Source organism: Grammomys surdaster, unplaced genomic scaffold, assembly GCF_004785775.1.
Source record: "Grammomys surdaster isolate TR1022 unplaced genomic scaffold, NIH_TR_1.0 126029, whole genome shotgun sequence".
NCBI classification, from domain to species: domain Eukaryota; kingdom Metazoa; phylum Chordata; class Mammalia; order Rodentia; family Muridae; genus Grammomys; species Grammomys surdaster.
The window spans coordinates 5,045,124-5,066,608 of record NW_021620842.1 but is presented as its reverse complement, the minus strand read 5'-3'; the positions used below and the strand labels follow the sequence as shown (position 1 = coordinate 5,066,608).

The following is a 21,485-nucleotide window of genomic DNA, read 5'->3' as shown; positions in this document are numbered from 1 at the left end:
CACAGTCGCCTGATACCCTCACATTACTCCTCCATCCCCATAGTATCTTGTCTTACCCCTACCTCCATTCTCATATGAATACACTCCAGCATGGACCCACCAGCACTTGCAGATCTCCCATAACTACAAACTCAGCTTATCCAAACATCTTCTCTGCTATTTGCCAATGAAGCCATCTGCCTTCTGCTGATAGCCAGGTCCTTCCTAGCAGTGTTACTATCAAGATTCTGAATAACAGAGGGGTCATCATCAGGAAAGCCCGTGAGCACTAAAGCTAGCAAGACCAAAGACTGGGCCCCTGATCACAAGTAATAGTCAACTAGCAAGCGAAGCCAGGGTAAAAGCATGCTAGGCATGGGAAGCATGTACCAAGGAAGGTCTGGTGCCTTGAGGGGGGAAAAAGCTCTAAGAGGCTAGAACACAAGAGCCTGGGCCTGCATGCCATGCCAGAGGTGTGATGGAAGGTCTTCCTGGGGCTAACCAGAGGGTGACAGAAGCAGATTTGTGTGGAGACTTGCAGTGTGTAGGGACAGTTGGACCGGATCAGGGTGGATATGCTCAAGGGATAAGCTACTGCACAAAGTGGTCCAGATGAGTGCAGATGGTCACCTGGAGGAAGTGATGGCTTTGTGGATCAAGTGACTCCATTGACACAGGGAGTCTAAACAGTAAAGGAGCCAGAGGTATCAGAATAGCTTATGCTATTCTGTTGAAGAAGGAACTGTGGTTGAGGAGATACTCCAAGGTCTGACCAATCTGGCTGCACAGTGTTCATTACAACTGCTGATGAGGAAACAGGCTTGCTCCAACAAGAACCCTGAGGCCTCAGCAAAATACTGGCTCCCAGGGTTTGTCCAAAGCCACTTACCTGGCACCTGACCCACAGGTAGGGAGGGAGGAGGTAAGAGGAAAGTTGCCTTGCTGCTGAGGCCGAGACTGGGTTTCTCAAGAGACAGGATGAGTCATTGTGATAACTGAAGTTTTTACTTAGACTTAAAATACAGTCAAGATTGAAGAGGCAATCTGGCAGGGCCAGGTTCCTGAAGGCAGGCTTCTCGGCCTCCACAATCCTGAGATCTTATTAACAAGATCACTCTTTCTCCTTCCATGGGTCATTTACAAGCAGTTCTCAGGGCTGCTGTGTCAAGGAATTCAATTGTGGGTCTCTGAGCCTCTGCTTTGGCCATCCAGGACATTGTGCCAGAAACTGTTAGGGAGAAAGGCTCATAACACAGAGGAATGACTACATTTTTTTTTTTTTTAGCAGATAACATTCCTGGGAGAAAGATCCAGCAGGTTCTGAAGACTCAGTTTACTCTGTGGTGAAATGTGCAGGGCTACAAATAAAGGAAGTACCTGCAGAGAGCTATTGCACTTAGGGCTTACTGGTGGGATAGACACAGAGCATGTACGTGTGAGAAAGACACTGATGGCCACTCCCAACGTAGAGGGTAGGAGACCCAGCCCATCCCTCTGGTCTCTATATATTTAGCTTCTGCAGCTGAGATTCTCAGGTGCAGCTGCTCAGGCACACGTGGTGATTACATTTCACCAACGGGAAATTGACACTTTTTTTTTTTTTTCCTTTCCCTGATTACTGCTTCAGAGCCTCCTGAATTCAGCTGCTGGTAAAATTAACTCACCAGGGACAATGGAGCATTTTCCAAGGTCCAAACTGTCCTTATTTGCAGTTTGTTCTTGGCCCTCATCCAGCCAAAACAAACCAGATTGCTCCCCCACCTCCCAGACAAGGGAGGGCCTCCCCTAGCCCAAGTCTGGGAGTATTTTAGGCTAGAGAATAACATCACAGTTGCTTTGGATGACTGTGTTGCTGAAAGATTGTGGGAGAGCTGAAGTGAGGTAACAATCAACTCCCAGAGTGTCGGTCCTACTGGGCCTACTCCCAGGCACACCAGGTCTGTGACCAGAGGTTCCAAAACCTCAGCTCACGCCTGTGCCAATGAGCTAAGCATGTGCCAGCTAAGATAACATTGTACACCAGAGACACACCTGAATCCAGGTTTATCGTCTGGCTGAGTCTGGGTGTTCCTCACGATCCTGTACCAAGGTACTGAGCTCTCTCTCTCTCTCTCTCTCTCTCTCTCTCTCTCTCTCTCTCTCTCCCTCCCTCCCTCCCTCCCTCCCTCTCTCTCTCTCTCTCTCTCGCTCTCTCGCTCTCTCGCTCTCTCGCTCTCTCGCTCTCTCGCTCTGTCATGCCCATCTGCCAGGCACTCCAAAGGGCACTTCCAAAACTGGTGAGGCTAGCTAGCAACTGAGAGACACTGAAGAAAAGATGCTGATTTAAGACAAGAGCCTTACTGTTCACCTAACTTCAATTTTCACAGCTTAAGACACCAGAGTTAGGTGGAGAGATAATTCCCACTTGAACTCAGTGCAAACTGAGGTGAGAAGCATATGGCTAGGGACTAGAAGCCAGGTCTGCTGCTCCCCTCAGCAAGCAAGCTTCTTCTCAGGGAAAGGGGTGACTTGTGGAGAAAGGAGCCTCACATGAAGCAGTACCTAAATCTGCTTTTCACATGCTGGCATATCAGAAAATGATGCAGCTGTACAGAAAAGAGTACAGATGACAGAAGCCTACTCAGGAGGAGGCTATCCTGACTGAGCAGACAGAGGCAGAGAGCAGGCACCTGGGCTTCCGCTCTCTGTCCAAGCAGTTGAGGGCCCTGACAGCTGCCTTGTTGGGTAGCCACGGGGCAGCAAAGAAAGCTAGCCCAGAGTCTGGAAGAGGCCAGTCTTTGGATATGAAGATGGTTAATTCTAACTGCCCGCACAGCCAGCAACTGTGTGTGTCCCCACTCAGTATGGACACAAGCTGCTCTCTAAGAGCGCAGGGAGGATTAGCAAACAGGAAGTGTCTAATCAGGGGCTCAGAGGTGTGCAGAGAGAAAGTCAATGTCCAGAATCAGGAGTCTGAGGATTTCAGCATGGGAAGAGATTTTCTATGGACCACCCAATCCTGGCTGGCTAGGGAAAAAAAAAAAAAGGCAGAGAAAGGCAGTGCCCTGGCTGAGGCTAAGAACAGCAGGGGCCCAGAACCTGAGAACGGCAGGAAGCTGGCAACATGGGCAGTCCTGATCACATGCACGACTTGCCTCTGTGCCTTGGCTGCTTCAGGCAAAGGAGGGAGAAGACTCAAGAAAAAGAAACCAAAGACTAGAAAGGAGTCTAGAGAATGAAAGGCAGAGGGACTAGAGCAGCAAACAGGCCTCGGAGAGGTCAGCACAGAAGAGATGAGGTAACAGGGAAGGTGGAAGGACAGGAGATGATATGAAACAACATGTCAGCATGATGCACTCCAACAGGAAAGAACACAGCTGTAATCAGGGCTCTGCCAGCTTTGTTTAATGCTCAGGGATTCATGAAGCTCAGGACAAGGCTAAGAACAGTAAATATGAAAGTCGGTGGCAGGGCTACAGCAAGCAGGTGCACCAGGCAACAACACGGACAGTTGAGCAGACAGGAGACGAGCAAAAGCCAAAACCCAGCTCCAGGCCCCACACTGTTTCGTGTATCTAAAACAACTGTCTGGAAGCCGGCTGTAGGGCAGGCTGTGAGGAGCTGAGTGCCTGCCTAGGGATGCCCAGTGCCAATGCAAGCCCACATGGACCCTCTTCTCTCTGGATCGTGGAGTGGGCTTAGAGGTATATAACATCTGAGGGCCATTTGGTACCCAAGACAGTGCTGCACCCTGCACGGAAGTTCAGGACCAGGGCTTTGAGGCCCACCCAGAATACGTGAATCACACATTTGAAATGGAATGAATCACTTAAGGAGAATCTTCTAACTGTAGCGCTGGCTGAAACCTGAGTTCTCAGACCTGAGGGTAAATGGGAAGCCCACCAGTGTTCAGAGTGCTCCGGATCAATCACAGCATCCAGAGCTCAAGGTCTTTCTGGTGCCTGACTGCAGAGCAATGGATCCTTTGAGACAACAGCCTCAAGCCCATTTTCAGACAAAAATCACTGCACACCACCACACTTCCTCTGGCCAGCAGCCTTTGTCTCCCTCACCACCATAAGCCACAGTGAGGACAGAGGCAGGTGATCTCAGGACCACAAGCTTTATTAGCTGAACGCTCTCCTCACGAGCCCGGTCTGCTGGGACTGGATGTTCCTGGACGGGCAGCCCCAGGCCTGAGCTAGGAAAAGGGAAAGAGAAAAAAAGAAGAAATATTAGGTCATAGAATTTCAAAGTAAGATCCCTGACAGAGTTAAAAGCAAGGTGCTATTTTAAAACTTCTTTCAAAGACAGTTTGATGAGTAAACGTCAGAACACAGTGACCATGAACACATACTGCATTCACTTATTCACTCCCTCATTCATTCATTTATTCCAAAGGACTGCACATATGCCTCTGTGTAGGCTTTGTTTGCTGTACTTCTCACTGGTAAAATAGCATTGCAAGAGTATCAGAGCATCCACTGAAGACACTGTGAGAGACTAGCACTGTCACACTCTTTGGGCAGAGAATTATAGCTGTTGATGGAGTGGCTAATCAGATGTCCCCAACCCCTAGTACCCAAAAGCGCTCAGTGCAAACAACTCAAGGGCCATTACCTCCAGGTTTCCCCTGGCCTTCCGAAGGACTTGGTGGGTGATGACCACTGAGGAGAAAGAAGAACACAACAATTAAAGCCACAGAAATCAGAAGAATAGAATGAAAACACACCAGTGAGCAGGAAGCCTGGACGCAGACAACTGGACAACTTCTGAAGCATCCTCACAACAGGTTCATGCTTGAACACATGACCCTTGACTGGCGGTGCTGGTTTAGAACATGTCCTAGTGCCATTTATATTGCTGTGATAAAGTATTCTGGCAAAAAGCAACATAGAGAAGGGTTTATTTTAACTCACAATTCTAGGTTACAGTCCATCACTGTGGACACCAAGGCAGCAGGAGCCTGGGTCAAAGCACACCCACTGTCAAGAACAGAGAAGCATGCATGCTTCTTGCTAGCTTGTGTTTTGCTCAATTTCTCTACTCTTACCAGGTCAAAATCCCCCGACAGAGGGAATTATTGAGTCTTTCAACATCAATTAATTAGTAAGACAATTCCCGAGAGACTTGTCCACAGGCCAACCCAATGTAGACAATCCCTCATTGAGACTCTCTTCCCAGGTGATTTTAGGTTGTGTCACATTAACCATTAGTGATAATCCTCATAAGATCCTTGGGACTGAGATCTAGCTAGCAAAAGCTGGCTGCTGGAGCCAAGCCTTGAGAGGTTATGTACTTCCAGTTCTAACCTACATTCTAGACTTTTTGATCCACCAAGCCATGAATGAGCTTCCACCACCTCAGACTGTGCTGCTCCCCTATGCCTTCCCCGCCATGATGGACCAAATCCCCCCCATACTATGAGCCAAAAGAGATCCCTCAGCCTGTAAGTTGCTTCTCTCAGGTATTTAGTCACGGCAATTAGTAACTAACAAAACAGCTCCCAGGGCCAAACTACCCATCAGGAAGCCTGGGCTGTATATAACACTTCAAGTCCTCACAAAAACTCAAAGAGAAGAGTATGCTTTCTGTTTCTTAGAGGCAATGCCAGGCTCCATGGCCATCAGGTTCCTCTTCTGTAGCTGGGGAAAAACCACAGTACGTGGCCGTGTAAAGGGGAGAATCTTACAGTGTTCAACTTCCTCTGGAGTCTTGTGACCTCTGGGAAGCAGTGTGGAAAACAAGTCCACACTTGAAGTCCCATGCCAAGTGCCAGGGAAGTCCTGTGAAAGCAAAGTTTTACACAGGCTTTCTTCATGCATGCTCTTGGTATCTTGGGACAAAGAACTCAGGGTATTTTGTCTCCTCCTGCCCTTCAGCTGGTACAACAGCTCAGCATGGTTCCCCGGGGCAAGCTTGTTCTGTCAAAACAGTTGTGGCTAATCAGTAGGTTCAGAGGCTCCTGCTCACTGACACTTGGCCTGCGTCAATCACCACTCAAGAGCAACCATGCACAAAGAGCTTCCTTCCACAGTCCCTTCTTGTTCAGAACGGACGAAAGCTGAGAAAAATACCAAGTCTCTGGGCCTAATTGGGAATCTAAAGGCAGAAGTTGGTGGCTGAGAGGCAAGAGGATTCCCACTAGTTTGAGGCTAGCTTGGGCTCAAAGAGTGGAAAAACAAAAAGAAAGCATTCTAGGTAGGACAAGGTGAAGGCCAAGAAGTCCATTGCTCCTTAGACTCCAGGTCCTTGGTTTGTGCGTGCTGAGGCTACCTGTGACTCACCTAAGCATAGCCCACTGCCCACTTACTCAGAATAACTGTTCTACGGTTGCCTAGAGGAATCTTTTTTTCTTCACAAAACTTCCATCTTTACAACAGAGCATGCTTCATTTTTATCTGTGTAAAGAGAATTTTTCAGGTGTTTCCTGCCTTTCTATGTCTCCATCCTACCCCTGGCTGCAGGGTTCACGATGTGTCCTAGGAAGCCTAATATATCTAAGCCAGCATACAGCTCTAGTGTGGATAGGAAGTTTTTGAATTTTTCTAGGCAGAGATCATCACTTTCTCAAGATTCATCAAGGGGTCTATGACCCAGAAAAGGTTGTCATGCATGGAGGTTAAAAATAATCTTGAAAGGCCACTGGATGTACCCAGTGAGCCAAGCTCAGCATAAGCACTAAGCACCAGTTAGCTTAAATTTTGAAGTCCATCTTACATCTAAACAAGTACACCGCCCACATGGCCACACTGAGAAATCCCTGCTGTGATGAGAAGACAAGGTTCAGAGAGGGAAAGAATACATTCCAAATCAGACTGACCTCAGTGGAGAGACAAGCACATACGTGGGCCACCATGCTCAGCCCAGGGCTCTCCATCCCACCAGAGACTGGAAAGGAAAATGCCCGTTGGAGGACCCACTGCGCCCCACAACAGGTACTGACTCACTGAAGGCCCTAATGCTGTGAGAGGATCATTACCCTTTCTTGGCAAAGCAGGATCTGAGGCATAGAAGTGAAGTGGACAGTGTCAGGCCATGTGCCTCAAGAGTGGTAGGGTCCCAGGTTCCAATGTCTCACCTGTAGTTCCTAGCTCTGACTTTTCTCATCCCTGTCCCCATGTGGAGGAGTCAGGGTAGGGGACACAATGTTATTATCACTCTGTCACTTCAAAAATCAAAAACAGACTTGGCCAATTGAAGAGCTTAGGAATATTATAGGACTTATTTGGTCTTTGAGACTTGAAGTGGGACCTAGTACTGAGGAGTTCTAGGGAAGACCCATGCCAGCTAACCTGAACCAAGACCTTCATCCTGTCCTTGGTCAGGTCCGCTCCAGACCAGGCCTAGGAGACACTAATAGTGACGCTGAACCATTTCCATAAGCAGCACTATGTCCAAATGACTGAACAGGAAGCAGCATGTGTGGGGCACCTGTTCGGTCCCCCATGTTGGTGGCATCACTCTCTTAACTCTACAGATGTGATTATAACTAGTATCAAGAGCCCTGTGGCCAACTGTGTTTAAAATGACTGTCCCTGTTTGGAGAGGAGGAACCTACTCCTCAGAATCAGAGCCCCTTATTGCATGTCACAGAGGAGGGCAAAGCTGAGACCAGGGTGCATTCCCAGTCCTCACACACTGACCCAGGACGTGGCAGGGCATGGGTCCGGTTTTCTGATCTACCACAGTAGGGTCTCCATTTGAAATGAATTCTGTTGGCCTCTAAAATCCCTCACCCCAAACCAGCATCAGCAGCAGGATCGGAGGAAATCTATGCTAGAGCTCTATTCCCTGGACTCAGGCTGTGGGAAGCACCACCTCTTACCTTTGCATCCCCAGGAATCTGGCCCAAATGTTCCATAGAACCTGAGCATGCCCACAACTGCCACTGTCACTCACATCTCTGAGGAATCTTCAGCCAGAACCACAATATCCTGTCTCTTGAACAATCACCCATCTTTCAGACTCATCCTTCCTCGCCAGCCTTGCCTGCTAAGCTTCGTGACATCTTTATGCTCTGCCATTTGATATTCTAATACACACATGGACCATGCCAAACCCTGCTGCTCCTCTTTGATCCCAGCCCATAGGTTCTTTGTTACTCTTTCCTTCTGTTATGGCTTGGGCATGAAATGTTCCCTATGGACTCCTGTGTTTGAACACTCAGTTCCCAATTGTTGGGACTATTTGGAGAGGTCACAAAGTGAGGCCTTGCTGGTATGAATAGGCCTCTGGGAATAGGCTCTGAGAATGATAGCTTGGTCCCTCTAATTCTGTCTGCCTTCTGTCTGTCACATAATTTGACTAGGGAACTGGTTCCACCACCATGTTCCTACCCTGGTTAGTTTCATACTCTAAGCTGCAAGTCAAAACAAACTTCTTCTTTAAGTTGCTACCGTCAAGGATTATATCATATGGCAAGAAATCTAAGCAATGTACTGTTGCTCAAGTGAAAGATTTGGCATGCCTGGAACACTCACTGCTCTCTTGCTTCTGAAGAATCTCAGGATTCTCCAGGAATCCTGTTCCTGCTTGTCTGCTGTCTGACTGACATCCCTCAGGGACAATCATATTTAATCTTAAATCAAAGCCTTACCACCTTTTAGGCAGTCATATGTAGGCCGTCAGTTTATAACCCTGAAGCTTAATGCCTTCATGGTGACAGAAACTATTCTTCCAGTTTCCTCAGAGCCTGCGAATGGGACACTGGACAGGAGTCCATGGCCAGGCTGTAACTGAATTTGATTCATTTGCAGTTCAAACTGTTCTAATCTCATAGTGTTTTCAGAAGGCTCCCAGGGGGGCCATTAAAGAGATTGCCTACTTAGCAACAATCTTATGTTCGGTGCCTCTAAGAAATGCTGCTTAGAGAACATCCCTGGGCTATGGTTGTGGAGTGAGGAAGGTACAATTGTGACCCTCACAAGACAGGCAATCGGATTGGCTGACTGCATGGGCAAGGCCAGGGCTGAGCTGCTGGAGAACCCACTAGAAGCTGCTTGGCTCCAAACACTGGTGGGTATTGTAGGGTTGAACACAGGCACAAAGCTGTTGATAGCCTCTGCTGTGGCTAGGTTAGAGCCAGCACTGACCTCAGCCTTTCTTCCTTCTCTGGTGAAACCCACTGTAGGAACACCATGCTGAGCTTTCACATGAAGCATGACAGGCTGATCCTCTGCTGTAAGAAGGAGCTACCTTCATCTCCACTGTAGGTCTTTCCTCAAAGGCCCTAGTCTCTGGTCCCCTCTTGCCTCAGCCTACCAGTCAGCTGTTATTCCATCAGCAAGACTATTCTGGATTCTCACACATAAAGCCTGTTCCTCACCCCTGTCTGTGCAGGTCCTGTCCTGGATAGCCATTCCAGATGACAATGTCTACTCTTTTCAGAATCAGCTCAGAGTGCCTTTCCTCTAGGACACCCACTTCTAAGGACAGACATACTCCTAGCCTACGACTAACCATCATGTTCCTATAACGCACAATCTGTCACTCCATGAGAGGTTAGTTCTGCCAGAACTGACTGTGTAGGTTGAAAAGATGGAGCAGGAGAAAACCACCAATACCACCAAAAATAACAAAACACTCTCAAACAGGAAGCATGATCTCAAAAGCCTGGGCCCCAAAGAGTATGAGGTGAGGGTTGTATTGTCAGCCCACAGAGGCAGACAGTACCCAGCTGTGGCAGCAACCCAACCCCCACCCCACCCCCTGCCTCTCACTTACACTGATCAAAGATGATTTTCTCCTGGTGCTTGCTCTGCTGCAGAAGTTTTGCTGTGTTCTGCAGCTTCTTTTCTTGTTCAAACAATTTTTTGTGTAGTTTTGTGATCTCTGCCTTCATTTCTCCAATCTAAAGAAAAAAAGAATTAGAAAATATAATAACACAAAACACCAGATTACACAAAAAGAACTAAAAATAGTATCAAAAGATGTTCAACTCAACCTCTCAAGCAGAATATCTGAATAAGTTAGAAGCCCCTTTTGCACATTACATTAGGAAAACTGGACAGAATCCAGGGTGGAGGAAAACTGACAGGACCAGGGTTGGGATGCAGTGCGGTGAGGATGCACAGTCTACTGAATGTTAAATGCATGTTTGACCTGGCAATTCTGTGCCACATCTACCTGCAGGAGTACTCACATCAGCACAAGGAGATGCCTTTCTCCACAGGCACTCACCTTGGTACTGCCAGTGCCGAGAACAATAAACAAACTGATTTGTTTCCAGTGAATCTGAATAAATAAGATGCAGTACTTATATTGAAAGGAAGAACTGTGCAGCTATTAAAAAGGATGCTGTTGAGCTCTACTTATTGATTTCAAAAGATGATTATAATTAGTGAAAGAAAGAGCCCAAATCAACAGACTGAATGCTGCATCAAAGACACTTCTGTTTCATAAGAGGAAACACAGATCTCCACATCTATAAACATATTGATGTGGTAACCAAACATCAATGGTGAGTTTAACATTTTTGTAGTTTCTTTCTTTTAAAATATATTGTTTATTTACTATTTATTTTATGTATGAGTTCTTTTTGTGCCAGAAGAGGACATCAAATCCCTTTACAGATGGTCATGAAACACCATATAGGGGCTGGGAATTGAACTCAGGACCTCCGGAAGAGCAGCCAGTGCTCTTCAACTGCTGAGCCACCTCTCCAGACCATTGCGGTTTCCTTTTTGTTAACAGAAGTCATAATGCCAATTTAAAATTTTTTAATGTTTGAATCTTAACATGACAATACTCAGCAAGTATAGAACACTAAAAAGACCAATTTTGATTTCTGTCAGAGTTAAGCATGGATTCCAAGTTCACCATGCTGTGAAGTGGCTTAGCAGACTCCCTTAACTGGCTCCAAGACTAAGGGACCCCTTTTCTCTTGGCTACACTGAACCACATCTGCTACCAAGAAGGGATAGGGTAAGTTGGCAGTTCATGTAATATCTTTTCTAGTTTGTTTCCAAACTTGTTTATGGTATCTGTGCTTTCAAGAAAATAACAGAATCAAATTACACATTAAGTTGACCTGTGAGTCACATGTATGGACAGAAAGCTGGCTGTATGGAAACTACCATATGCTTCACAGGAGACTAGATAAAGGCAAGCCATTGCAAAACACTTTGCTGGCAAATTAGGTGTGGGCGAGACAACTGTAAAAAGACGTAGGAGGAATAGTCTATATGAATTCTATATTCAGATTGCTCTGCAAGTGCCTTAAGTTTCCTCTTCATCTTAAAAAAAAAAAAACCCAGAAATTGTTAGTGACAGAAATACATTATGGATGTGATTTGTGAAAGAAAGAAAGATGGGGAACTCCAATCAGCAGATCCATATTCAAAGAAAAGGCCTGGCCCTACATCAAAAGAATGGCAAATGAACGTACATTTGTCTGGTTTAAGCTAAACTAAAATGTTTAAGGTATGTATCATTTTTTGATTCCCTGCCTTAACCTCCTTTGAAGATTAACCAGTCTTGTCAGGTACAAAGACTTCAGTGCTTCTGTAAAACGGATGCTAATTTCATCATTAGGTTTGCTTTGATTTTCTAGTGCAGGCCGGAAGCCCAGGAATACTTGTCTTCTAGTCACGATTTCACAGGCCATACATCCTTGGACAACGTCACCCTACAGTTCTACATCTGTGACACTGAAATAGTAATCCATGGCTCACCTTTCACACTAAAGAGAACTGAGATTCAAAGGATACAGTGAACCAAGAGGGTGGTCTTGGGGGAGGATAGTCCTTTCCTAGTTTGCCTGGTTCACTCCATTGTTCTCTCTACAGACAACAGCATATGGATGACAGTAAAAAGAATAATTTTGTGGCTAAAACGATGCTTGGAGATTTAGTGGTATATTATTATAATTAGTGATAAAAGAACCCAAAACAGTAATTCTTCATAAAATTGAATACACATTTGGACATAACTGTACATACTGACATGGCATAAAGCAATAATGTTAGTATTTCCAAGGGATATGACTTCAAAATTTTTGAAAAGAGGTGTGTGTTATACATAATCATATATACATGTGCACATGTGCTTGTACCAGTGTGAACACATACAGGCCAGAGAACTATACTGGGTGTTCCCTTCATTGCTCTCCATCTTTTTGAGGCCGCCTACCTCTTTGAACCTGAAGTTCACTGACTCATTTGAATGATTGGCCAACTACTCCTTCCCTCAGTACTGAAGTCACAGAGCCCAGATTGACACGGGTGCTCAGGGCCTCAGGCTTCTGCAGTACTTTCCCATCTGAGCCATCTCCCTAGTCTGATTCATCTATTCTTTAAAGTTATACTACTGATTTTATGCTTCAACTAACACTCCTTTACTGGGAGCTCAGAAAGTCCTATCATGATGGACAGCAGCAATGACCCGAAGCAGCAGAGAACTCCTTCTCTGTGAACACTGATGCTGTCCAAGAGCAGGTGTCAGCTGTGAGTGCGCAGGTCCTCTCTTACTACCACTATCCTAACACTGTACAACTTCAAGCTAGCACTTAAAACAAGGAGTTTTAAATAATTATGTCTACTACTTCACTGGATTTACATCTTCCTGTTTATCTCATGGAGAAAGTATACTAAGACAGCAAAGTTCCAAAGCCTAGCTCTGCCACTTTATGGCTGCACAATTCTGAGGCAAGTCATACAACTTCCTGAAGTGTTGGCTCCTACTTCTGAAAAACAGGGGTTCAAAAGTGCAGCTCCAGCTAGCTGGGAGGATTCTGAATGATGCCAACCCAAGTGGGTATGTTAATCACCCTGATCTTACCATTACACATGGTACACATGTTTTGGAATCTTAAAGTACGCCCCATAAAAAATTCACTGTACCAATATAAAATACATTAAAAATTTTTAAATGTGAAGCGGCATCTTGACCTAATAGTTCAATGCATTCCATTTGTAAATTAAAAAAGAAAAAGCAAACTACCTAACTCACTGAGGTCACAATAAGGGTTAAGTTTATAAGCACAGTATGTGGTACTAAGTAAGTACTTAGAACCAAGAAATAGAACTGGAAGATACTCCTCATAGAGGCTATACATGTCATCAGTGCTTGGCTTGGTTTCTGGCTTTTCTTGGTTATTCCTGGTTACTCTTTTAGTTTTTATGATGAACATCTCAGATAGTAAAAAAGTCAACAGAATTGGATGGGAACCTAAATGAACTCACCCAGAACCAGCAACGAGCAATTCAAGGCCAAACTAGTTTAGCCTCCTTCCAAGATTATTTTGAAACTGACCATGTCATTTCATTTATAAAATATTTTTGTATATATCTGTTAAAAAGATTTTTGAACCTGGGATAGCATTAGCACACTTAGAAAGTGTAAAACTCCTTAGTCCCATTTGAGCATGCCTAATCTGAAGATACAAAAATTCCAAATCCCAGGCTTTTAAAGCAGCAGTAACAGGTATGCTCAGTCTATCAAACTCTGAAAAAATAATCAAAGTCAGAAATTTCTTTTCTTTTTCCTTTTCCTCCTATTTTTCTTCTTCCATAATATAATTAATTTGGCTCAGCATTCAAACAAGAATTGGATACGTTGTAACAGCTACTATTTTTTAATCTATGGCTCTCAAAATTCGCTGGAGTGTTGACAAATAGCTGCCTGGGCTGATCCTGGCTGGTAGATGTGAGGCACGGGTAGCTGCACTTCTCACAGACTTCCAGTGGATGCTGTGGTGCAGGGCCAGCATTGACCTCCTTCTTCCTACTAGGATGTTATAGGTTCTAAACTCAAAACCTGAAACAAGCTATTTTCTATAGAGGCCTTACGCCTCTGGGGCAAAGAGGCTCTCAGAATCAGCCTTCGGATATATAGTAGGTTTGCTGATCTGAATCTGATTTTATTTATTTTTATAGTCTTTTATGTGGAGACATTCAGTTTTTAAACCAAAAAATTCATCAGGAGTTCATTTTCATGTCTACAATTCAAATTTAGGATCGTGTGGTTTGCATTTGTGATTTCATATTTATCTTCTTTCAGTAAAACTCTTAGTTTCTAATGATATTAGATATTTTTTATTTTATAATATGAGGCTCAGCAGGCAAAGGCACCTGCTACCAAACCTGCTAATCTGAGGTTGAGCCCCAGACCCCACATGGTAGAAAGAGAGAATGGACTCCTACATGCACGTTGGTACACAAGCATGAACTGCCACACAAAACAGAAATAAATGCAAAAGAAAAGAATGTATAGCACTTCCCTTCCGCCCCTGCCTGGTCCTTTGGGCTCGGGCAGACACAGAGTCGGTCTGCTCCTGTGGAGATACTGAATCCTGAGCCATCCTAGAGGAGCCACTACACTCAGAGCAGCCAGTAACAATTCCACCTCACTCCCTAAGCCCCAGAGATACATCTGGGAACCAGGGACATTCAGGACACACCAGCTACCCAAACCCCGCCCCTCCGGAATTCCACTTCCCTTCCACCCCTGCCTGGTCCTTTGGGCTGGGGCAGACACAGAGCTGGTCTGCTCCTGTGGAGATCCTGAAACCTGAGCCATCCTAGAGGAGCCACTGCACTCAGAACAGCAGACACCAAGGTGGTTTGCACTTGGGAGACATCATATCCTGACCCATCCTAGAGGAACCATTGCACCAAGAGCAGAAAGATTTCCAGATCCAAGAGGTGGCCTAAGTCCCAGGAGTTCTTCCACCCAGGAGATTAGGATCATAAGACCACAGAGACATCTGGACTCTGAGGAGCTCTGCCACAAGCAAGACAACTGGAAATACAGACTCCAGTCTTACACAGTGAGGGCAGGTAACACTAGAGTTAACCAGATGGCGAAAGGCAAGCGCAAGAACATAAGCAACAGAAACCAAAGTTTCTTGGCATCATCAGTACCCAGTTCTCCCAATATAGCAAGCCCTGGCTGGACACACAATCACACCGGAAAAGCAGGATTCAGAATGAAAATCACTTCTCATGATGATGATAGAGGATTATAAGAAGGACATAAGTAACTCCCTTAAAGAAATACAGGAGAGTACAAGTAAACAGGTAGAAGCCCTTAAAGAGGAATCATAGAAAACCCTTAAAGAAATGCAAGAAAACACAAAGAAGGAATTAAACAAAAACATACAGGATCTGAAAATGGAAATAGAAACAATAAAGAAAGCTCAAAGGGAGACAACCATGGAGATAGAAAACCTAAGAAAGAGATCAGGAGTCATAGATGCAAGCATCACCAACCGAATACAAGAGATAGAAGAGAGAATCTCAAATGCAGAAGATACGGTGGAAAATATTGACATAGTTGTCAAAGAAAATGTAAAATGCAAAAAACTCCTAACTCAAAACATCCAGGAAATCCAGGATACAACGAGAAGACCAAACCTAAGGATAATAGGTATAAATGAGAATGAAGATTCCCAGCTTAAAGGGCCAGTAAATATCTTCAACAAAATTATTGAGGAAAACTTCCCTAACCTAAAGAACAAGATGCCCATAAACATACAAGAAGCCTACAGAACACCAAATAGACTAGACCAGAAAAGAAATACCTCCCGTCACATAATAATCAAAACATCAGATGCACAAAACAAAGAAAAAATACTAAAAGCAGTAAGGGAAAAAGGTCAAGTAACATATAAAGGCAGACCTGTAAGAATTACACCAGACTTTTCACCAGAGACTATAAAAGCCAGAAGAGCCTGGACTGACATCATACAGACCCTAAGAGAACACAATTGGCAGCCCAGATTACTATACCCAGCAAAACTCTCAATCACTATAGATGGTGAAACCAAGATATTCCATGACAAAACCAAATTTGCACAATATCTTCCCACAAACCCAGCACTTCAAAGGATAATTGATGGAAAACGCCAACACAAGGAGGGAAACTACAACCTAGAAAAAGCAAGGAAGTAATCTTCCAACAACCCCAAAGGAAGATAACTATACAAACATAATTCTACCTCTAATAACAAAACAGGAAGCCACAATCATTTTTCCTTAATATCTCTTGACATCAATGGTCTCAATTCCCCAATAAAAAGACGCAGACTATCAGACAGGATACACAAAAAGACCCAGAATTTTACTGCATACAAGAAACACACCTCAGTGACAAAGACAGACACTACCTCAGAATAAAAGGGTGGAAAACAATTTTCCAAGCCAATGGTCCCAAGAAACAAGCTAGAGTAGCCATTCTAATATCAAATAAAATTGAATTTCATCCAAAATTAATCAAAAATCATGAAGAAGGACACTTCATACTCATCAAAGGAAAAATCTACCAAGGTGAACTCTCAATTCTGAACATCTATGCTCCAAACGCAAGGGCACCTACATACATAAAAGAAACTTTACTAAAGCTCAAAACACAGATTACACCTCACACAATAATAGTGGGGGATTTCAACACCCCACTCTCAGCAATGGACAGATCATGGAAACAGAAACTAAACCGAGACACTTTGACATTAACAGAAGTTATGAATGAAATGGACTTAACAGACATCTATAGAACATTTCATCCTAAAACAAAAGAATATACCTTTTCCTCAGCACCTCATGGTACCTTCTCCAAAATAGACCATATAATTGGTCACAAAACAGGCCTCTACAGATACAAAAAGACTGAAATAATCCCTTGCATCTTATCAGATCACCATGGACTAAGACTGGTCTTTAATAATGACAAAACCAATGGAAAACCCCATGCACATGGAAACTGAACAACTCTCTACCCAATGATGACTTGGTTAAGGAAGAAATAAAGAAAGAAATTAAAAACTTTTTAGAATTCAATGAAAATGAGGACACATCATACCAAAACTTGTGGGACTCCATGAAGGCAGTGCTAAGAGGAAAACTCGTAGCTCTAAGTGCCTACAAAAAGAAACTGGAAAGAGCACACACTAACAACTTGACTGCACAACTAAAAGCTCTAGAACAAAAAGAAGCAAATACACCCAGGAGGAGTAGAAGGCAGGAAATAATCAAACTCAGGGCTGAAATCAACAAAATAGAAACAGAAAGAACAATACAAAATATCAATAAAACCAGGAGCTGGTTCTTTGAGAAAATCAGCAAGATAGATAAACCCTTAGCCAGATTAACCAGAGGGCACAGAGACAGTATCCAAATTAATAAAATCAGAACTGAAAAGGGAAACATAGCAACAGAAACTGAAGAAATTCAAAAAATCATCAGATCCTACTACAAAGGCCTATACTCAACAAAACTGGAAAATCTGGATGAAATGGACAATTTCCTAGACAGATACCAGGTACCAAAGTTAAATCAGGAGCAGATAAACCATCTAAATAGTCCCATAACCCCTAAGGAAATAGCAGCAGTCATTAAAAGTCTCCCCACTAAAAAAAGCCCAGGACCAGACGGTTTTAGTGCAGAATTCTATCAGATCTTCAAGGAAGACCTAATACCAATTGTCTTCAAACTATTCCACAAAATAGAAACAGAAGGAACACTACCCAATTTGTTCTTTGAAGCTACAATTACACTCATATCCAAACCCCACAAAGACCTGACAAAGAAAGAAAACTACAGACCAATCTCTCTTATGAACATTTATGCAAAAATACTCAATAAAATTCTAGCAAACTGAACCAAGAACACATCAAAACAATCATCCATCATGATCAATTAGGTTTTATCCCAGGAAGGCAGGGATGGTTCAATATTCGGAAATCCATCAATGTAATCCACCATATAAACAAACTCAAAGAAAAAAACCACATGATCATCTCACTAGATGCTGAGAAAGCATTTGACAAAATTCAACATCCCTTCATGATAAAAGTCTTGGAAAGATCAGGAATTCAAGGCCCCTACCTAAACATAGTAAAAGCAATTTACAGCAAACCAGTAGCCAACATCAAACTAAATGGAGAGAAACTTGAAGCAATCCCACTAAGATTAGGGACTAGACAAGGCTGCCCACTCTCCCCCTACCTATTCAATATAGTACTGGAAGTCCTAGCCAGAGCAAGTAGACAACAATAAGACGTCAAAGGGATACAAATAGGAAAGGAAGAAGTCAAAATATCGCTATTTGCAGATGATATGATAGTATACTTAAGTGACCCCCCAAACTTCGACCAGAGAACTCCTAAACCTGATAAACAACTTCAGCAAAGTGGCTGGTTATAAAATCAACTCAAACAAATCAGTAGCCTTCCTCTACATGAAAGATAAACAGACTGAAAAAGAAATTAGGGAAATGACACTCTTCACAATAGTCACACATAATATAAAATACCTTGGTGTGAATCTAACCAAGCAAGTGAAAGACCTGTATGACAAGAACTTCAAGTCTCTGAAGAAAGAAATCGAAGATCTCAGAAGATGGAAAGATCTCCCATGCTCATGGACTGGCAGGATTAATATAATAAAAATGGCCATCTTGCCAAAAGCAATCTACAGATTCAATGCAATCCCCATTAAAATCCCAACTCAATTCTTCACAGAGTTAGAAAAGGAAATTCTCAAATTCATATGGAATAACAAAAAACCCAGGATAGCGAAAAACTATTCTCAATAATAAAAGAACTTGTGGAGGAATCACCATCCCTGACCTCAAGCTGTACTACAGAGCAATAGTGATAAAAACTACTTGGTATTGGTACAGAGACAGGCAGGAAGATCAATGGAATAGAATTGAAGACCCAGAAATGAACCCACACACCTATGGTCACTTGATCTTTGACAAAGGAACTAAAACTGTCCAGTGGAAAAAGGACAGCATTTCAAACAAATGGTGTTGGTTCAACTGGAGGACAACATGTAGAAGAATGAAAATTGATCCATTCTTATCTCCTTGTACAAAGCTCAAGTCTAAGTGGATAAAGGACCTCCACATAAAACCAGATACACTGAAACTAATAGAAGAGAAGGTGGGGAAGAGCCTCGAATACTTGGGCACAGGGGAAAAGTTCCTGAACAGAACACCAATGGCATATGCTCTAAGATCAAGAATTGACAAATGGGACTTCACAAAATTGCAAAGTTTCTGTAAGGCAAAGGACACTGTCAATAGGACAAAACAACAACCAACAAATTGGGAAAAGATCTTTACCAATCCTACATCTGATAGAGGGCTAATATCCAATATATACAAAGAACTCAAGAAATTAGACTCCAGACAACCAAATAACCCTATTAAAAAATGGGGTATAGAGCTTAACAAAGAATTTTCAATTGAGGAAACTCGAATGGCCGAGAAGCACCTAAAGAAATGTTCAGTATCCTTAGTCATCAGGGAAATGCAAATCAAAACAACCCTGAGATTCCATCTCACACCAGTCAGAATGGCTAAGATTAAAAACACAGGTGATAGTAGATGCTGGCGAGGGTGTGGAGAAAGAGGAACACTCCTCCATTGTTGGTGGGACTGCAAGATGGTGCAACCACTTTGGAAATCAGTCTGGCAGTTCCTTAGAAAATTGGACATAGCATTACCTGAGGATCCAGCTATACCACTCCTAGGCATATACCCAGGAGATGCTCGAACATATAACAAGGACATCTGCTCAACTATGTTCATAGCAGCCTTATTTATAATAGCCAGGAGCTGGAAAGAACCCAGATGACCTTCAACTGAGGAATGGATTCAAAAAATGTGGTATATTTACACAATGGAGTATTACTCAGCTATTAAAAACAATGAATTCGAGAGTTTCCTAGGTGAATGGATGGAACTAGAAATTATCATCCTGAGTGAAGTAAGCCAATCACAAAAGAACACACATGGTATTCACTCACTGATTATTGGATATTAGCCCAGAACCTTGAAATGCCCAAGATGCAACTCACAGGCCACACGAAGCTCATGAAGAAGGAAGACCAAGTGGGGCTGATTCGGTCCTTCTTAGAAGGAGCAACAAAATACTCAAGAAAGCAAATATGGAGACAAAGTGAGGGACAGAAACTGAAGGAAGGGCTGTCTGAAGACCATTCCACCTGAGTATCCATCCCATGTACAGTCACCAAAGGTAGATGCTGATGTGGAAGTCAGGAAGTGCATGCTGATAAGAGCCTGATATGGATGTCTCCTCAGAGGTCTTCAAGAGTCTGACATATTCAGAGGCAGATGCTCACAACTAGCCATTGAACTGATAATGGGGTTCCCAATGGAGGAGTTAGAGTGAAGGCCATTGGAGCTGAAAGGGTTTGTGGCCTCAAGAGGAGAGCAACATTACCAACCAACCACAGCTCCCAGGGTCTAAACCACCAGCCTGGGAGCACTTAGGGAGGGATCCAGCCAGGGCTTCAGCTGAATATGTAAGAGTGGAGGGCCCTGCTGGGCATAGGTGGAAGAAGAGATTCTTGACCTCATGAAGGCTGGATGCCCCAGGGGGTGGGAATTTTGAGGGTGGGGAGGTGGGAGTGGGGCGGTAGGCAGGGGTTACATCGGTAGAGAAGAAGGAGGAGGGGAGAGGGGATAGGGAGTTCCTGGGTGGGTGGGGGATGGGGTAAGGGACAACATATGAAATGTAAATAAAACATGCAATAAAAAAATAAACACATACACATAAAAAAATTTATAATCTATCTTATCACATGAATAAACCAGCTTCTTAACATCAGTGTCTATGAACATGGCGACTGGAAACAGTTGAAAGCTCTGTGCTTTGGGAAGTCTTTTTGCCCTTAGTGTGTCTCTTCTGAGGAGTCTGGTCAAACCAGTGCAGTGCATTACTCATATGCCTGTCCCCATAGCCATGTCTCCAGCGATAAAAAGTATGGCTGGCTGATTTCTCATGCTAAGAACTTTTAGACATTGTTCCCCTCCTCCCATTTTGATGAATTCTATTCATAATTATGAAAAGTTTTATATGGCTCCAAAGTCTACACAACTGGGTTGATTAGAAAAATCATCTTCTACCCCTGACCATCCAAGCTTTCCCTCATAGTCCTATGAGTCTCCTGCTTTCAGGATAAGTATCTGTCTACATATTGGTAACCCTTCTTATGTATTTCTCATATAGACTGATGCCTATTCCCCAGAGCAGTGTTCGGAGCTGAAGGGGGAGGTGAATTAAATATAAATGGCAAATAAATAGCACAGAGAAAAGGGGAGGTTGTCATGTTCTGAGGCTTGCTGCTGTAAATCTGGAAGTCTGCTTCATAAACACCAAGCAAAAGGTGCCAGATGAAAAGCAAGCAGAGAAAGAAATGTGCCTAGAGGCAACTTCTTAGCACTACACCTGAAACCACAATGGTGCATTTCTAAGGTCCTCCTCTGCTCTGAAATTCTATGCCACTGACATGAACATATTCAATTACCTGAGACACCTTCAGGAAGAAGGGTGAATTGTCATAAAGACTGACAGTCTCTAGACTGATCTGCAAGTGGAGGAGGATCAACAGCTTACAAATTAATGTGTTGTGGGGCAGTGGGCTGAGAGAGGAGCTGGGTACTTGGTTGAACATAGGCCTCAAACCCCAGATACCCTAAAGGGACTGTAGGTGTTCAGCCTTGCTCCTGAGCCCTGGTTCCTTTCACCCTGGACAGCCCTCTACAGCCCCTCCCAG

The 21,485-nt window shown here is 43.8% G+C and overlaps 1 protein-coding gene across 4 annotated transcripts in view; it reads right to left on the bottom strand.

The window, feature by feature from the left end:
- Positions 1 to 4,065: 4,065 nt before the first annotated feature.
- Positions 4,066 to 21,485, bottom strand: part of Cdk5rap2 (CDK5 regulatory subunit associated protein 2) — a 185,866-nt gene continuing 168,446 nt past the window's right edge. For all 4 annotated transcript variants that reach the window (XM_028754629.1, XM_028754631.1, XM_028754632.1 and 1 more), the window contains 3 exons: positions 9,685 to 9,811; positions 4,579 to 4,625; positions 4,066 to 4,159 (listed from right to left, as the gene is read on the bottom strand). In XM_028754629.1, coding sequence (XP_028610462.1) covers positions 4,103 to 4,159; positions 4,579 to 4,625; positions 9,685 to 9,811 — 231 coding nt within the window. In that variant the 3' untranslated portion in view covers positions 4,066 to 4,102. The remainder of the gene's footprint in view (positions 4,160 to 4,578; positions 4,626 to 9,684; positions 9,812 to 21,485) is intronic.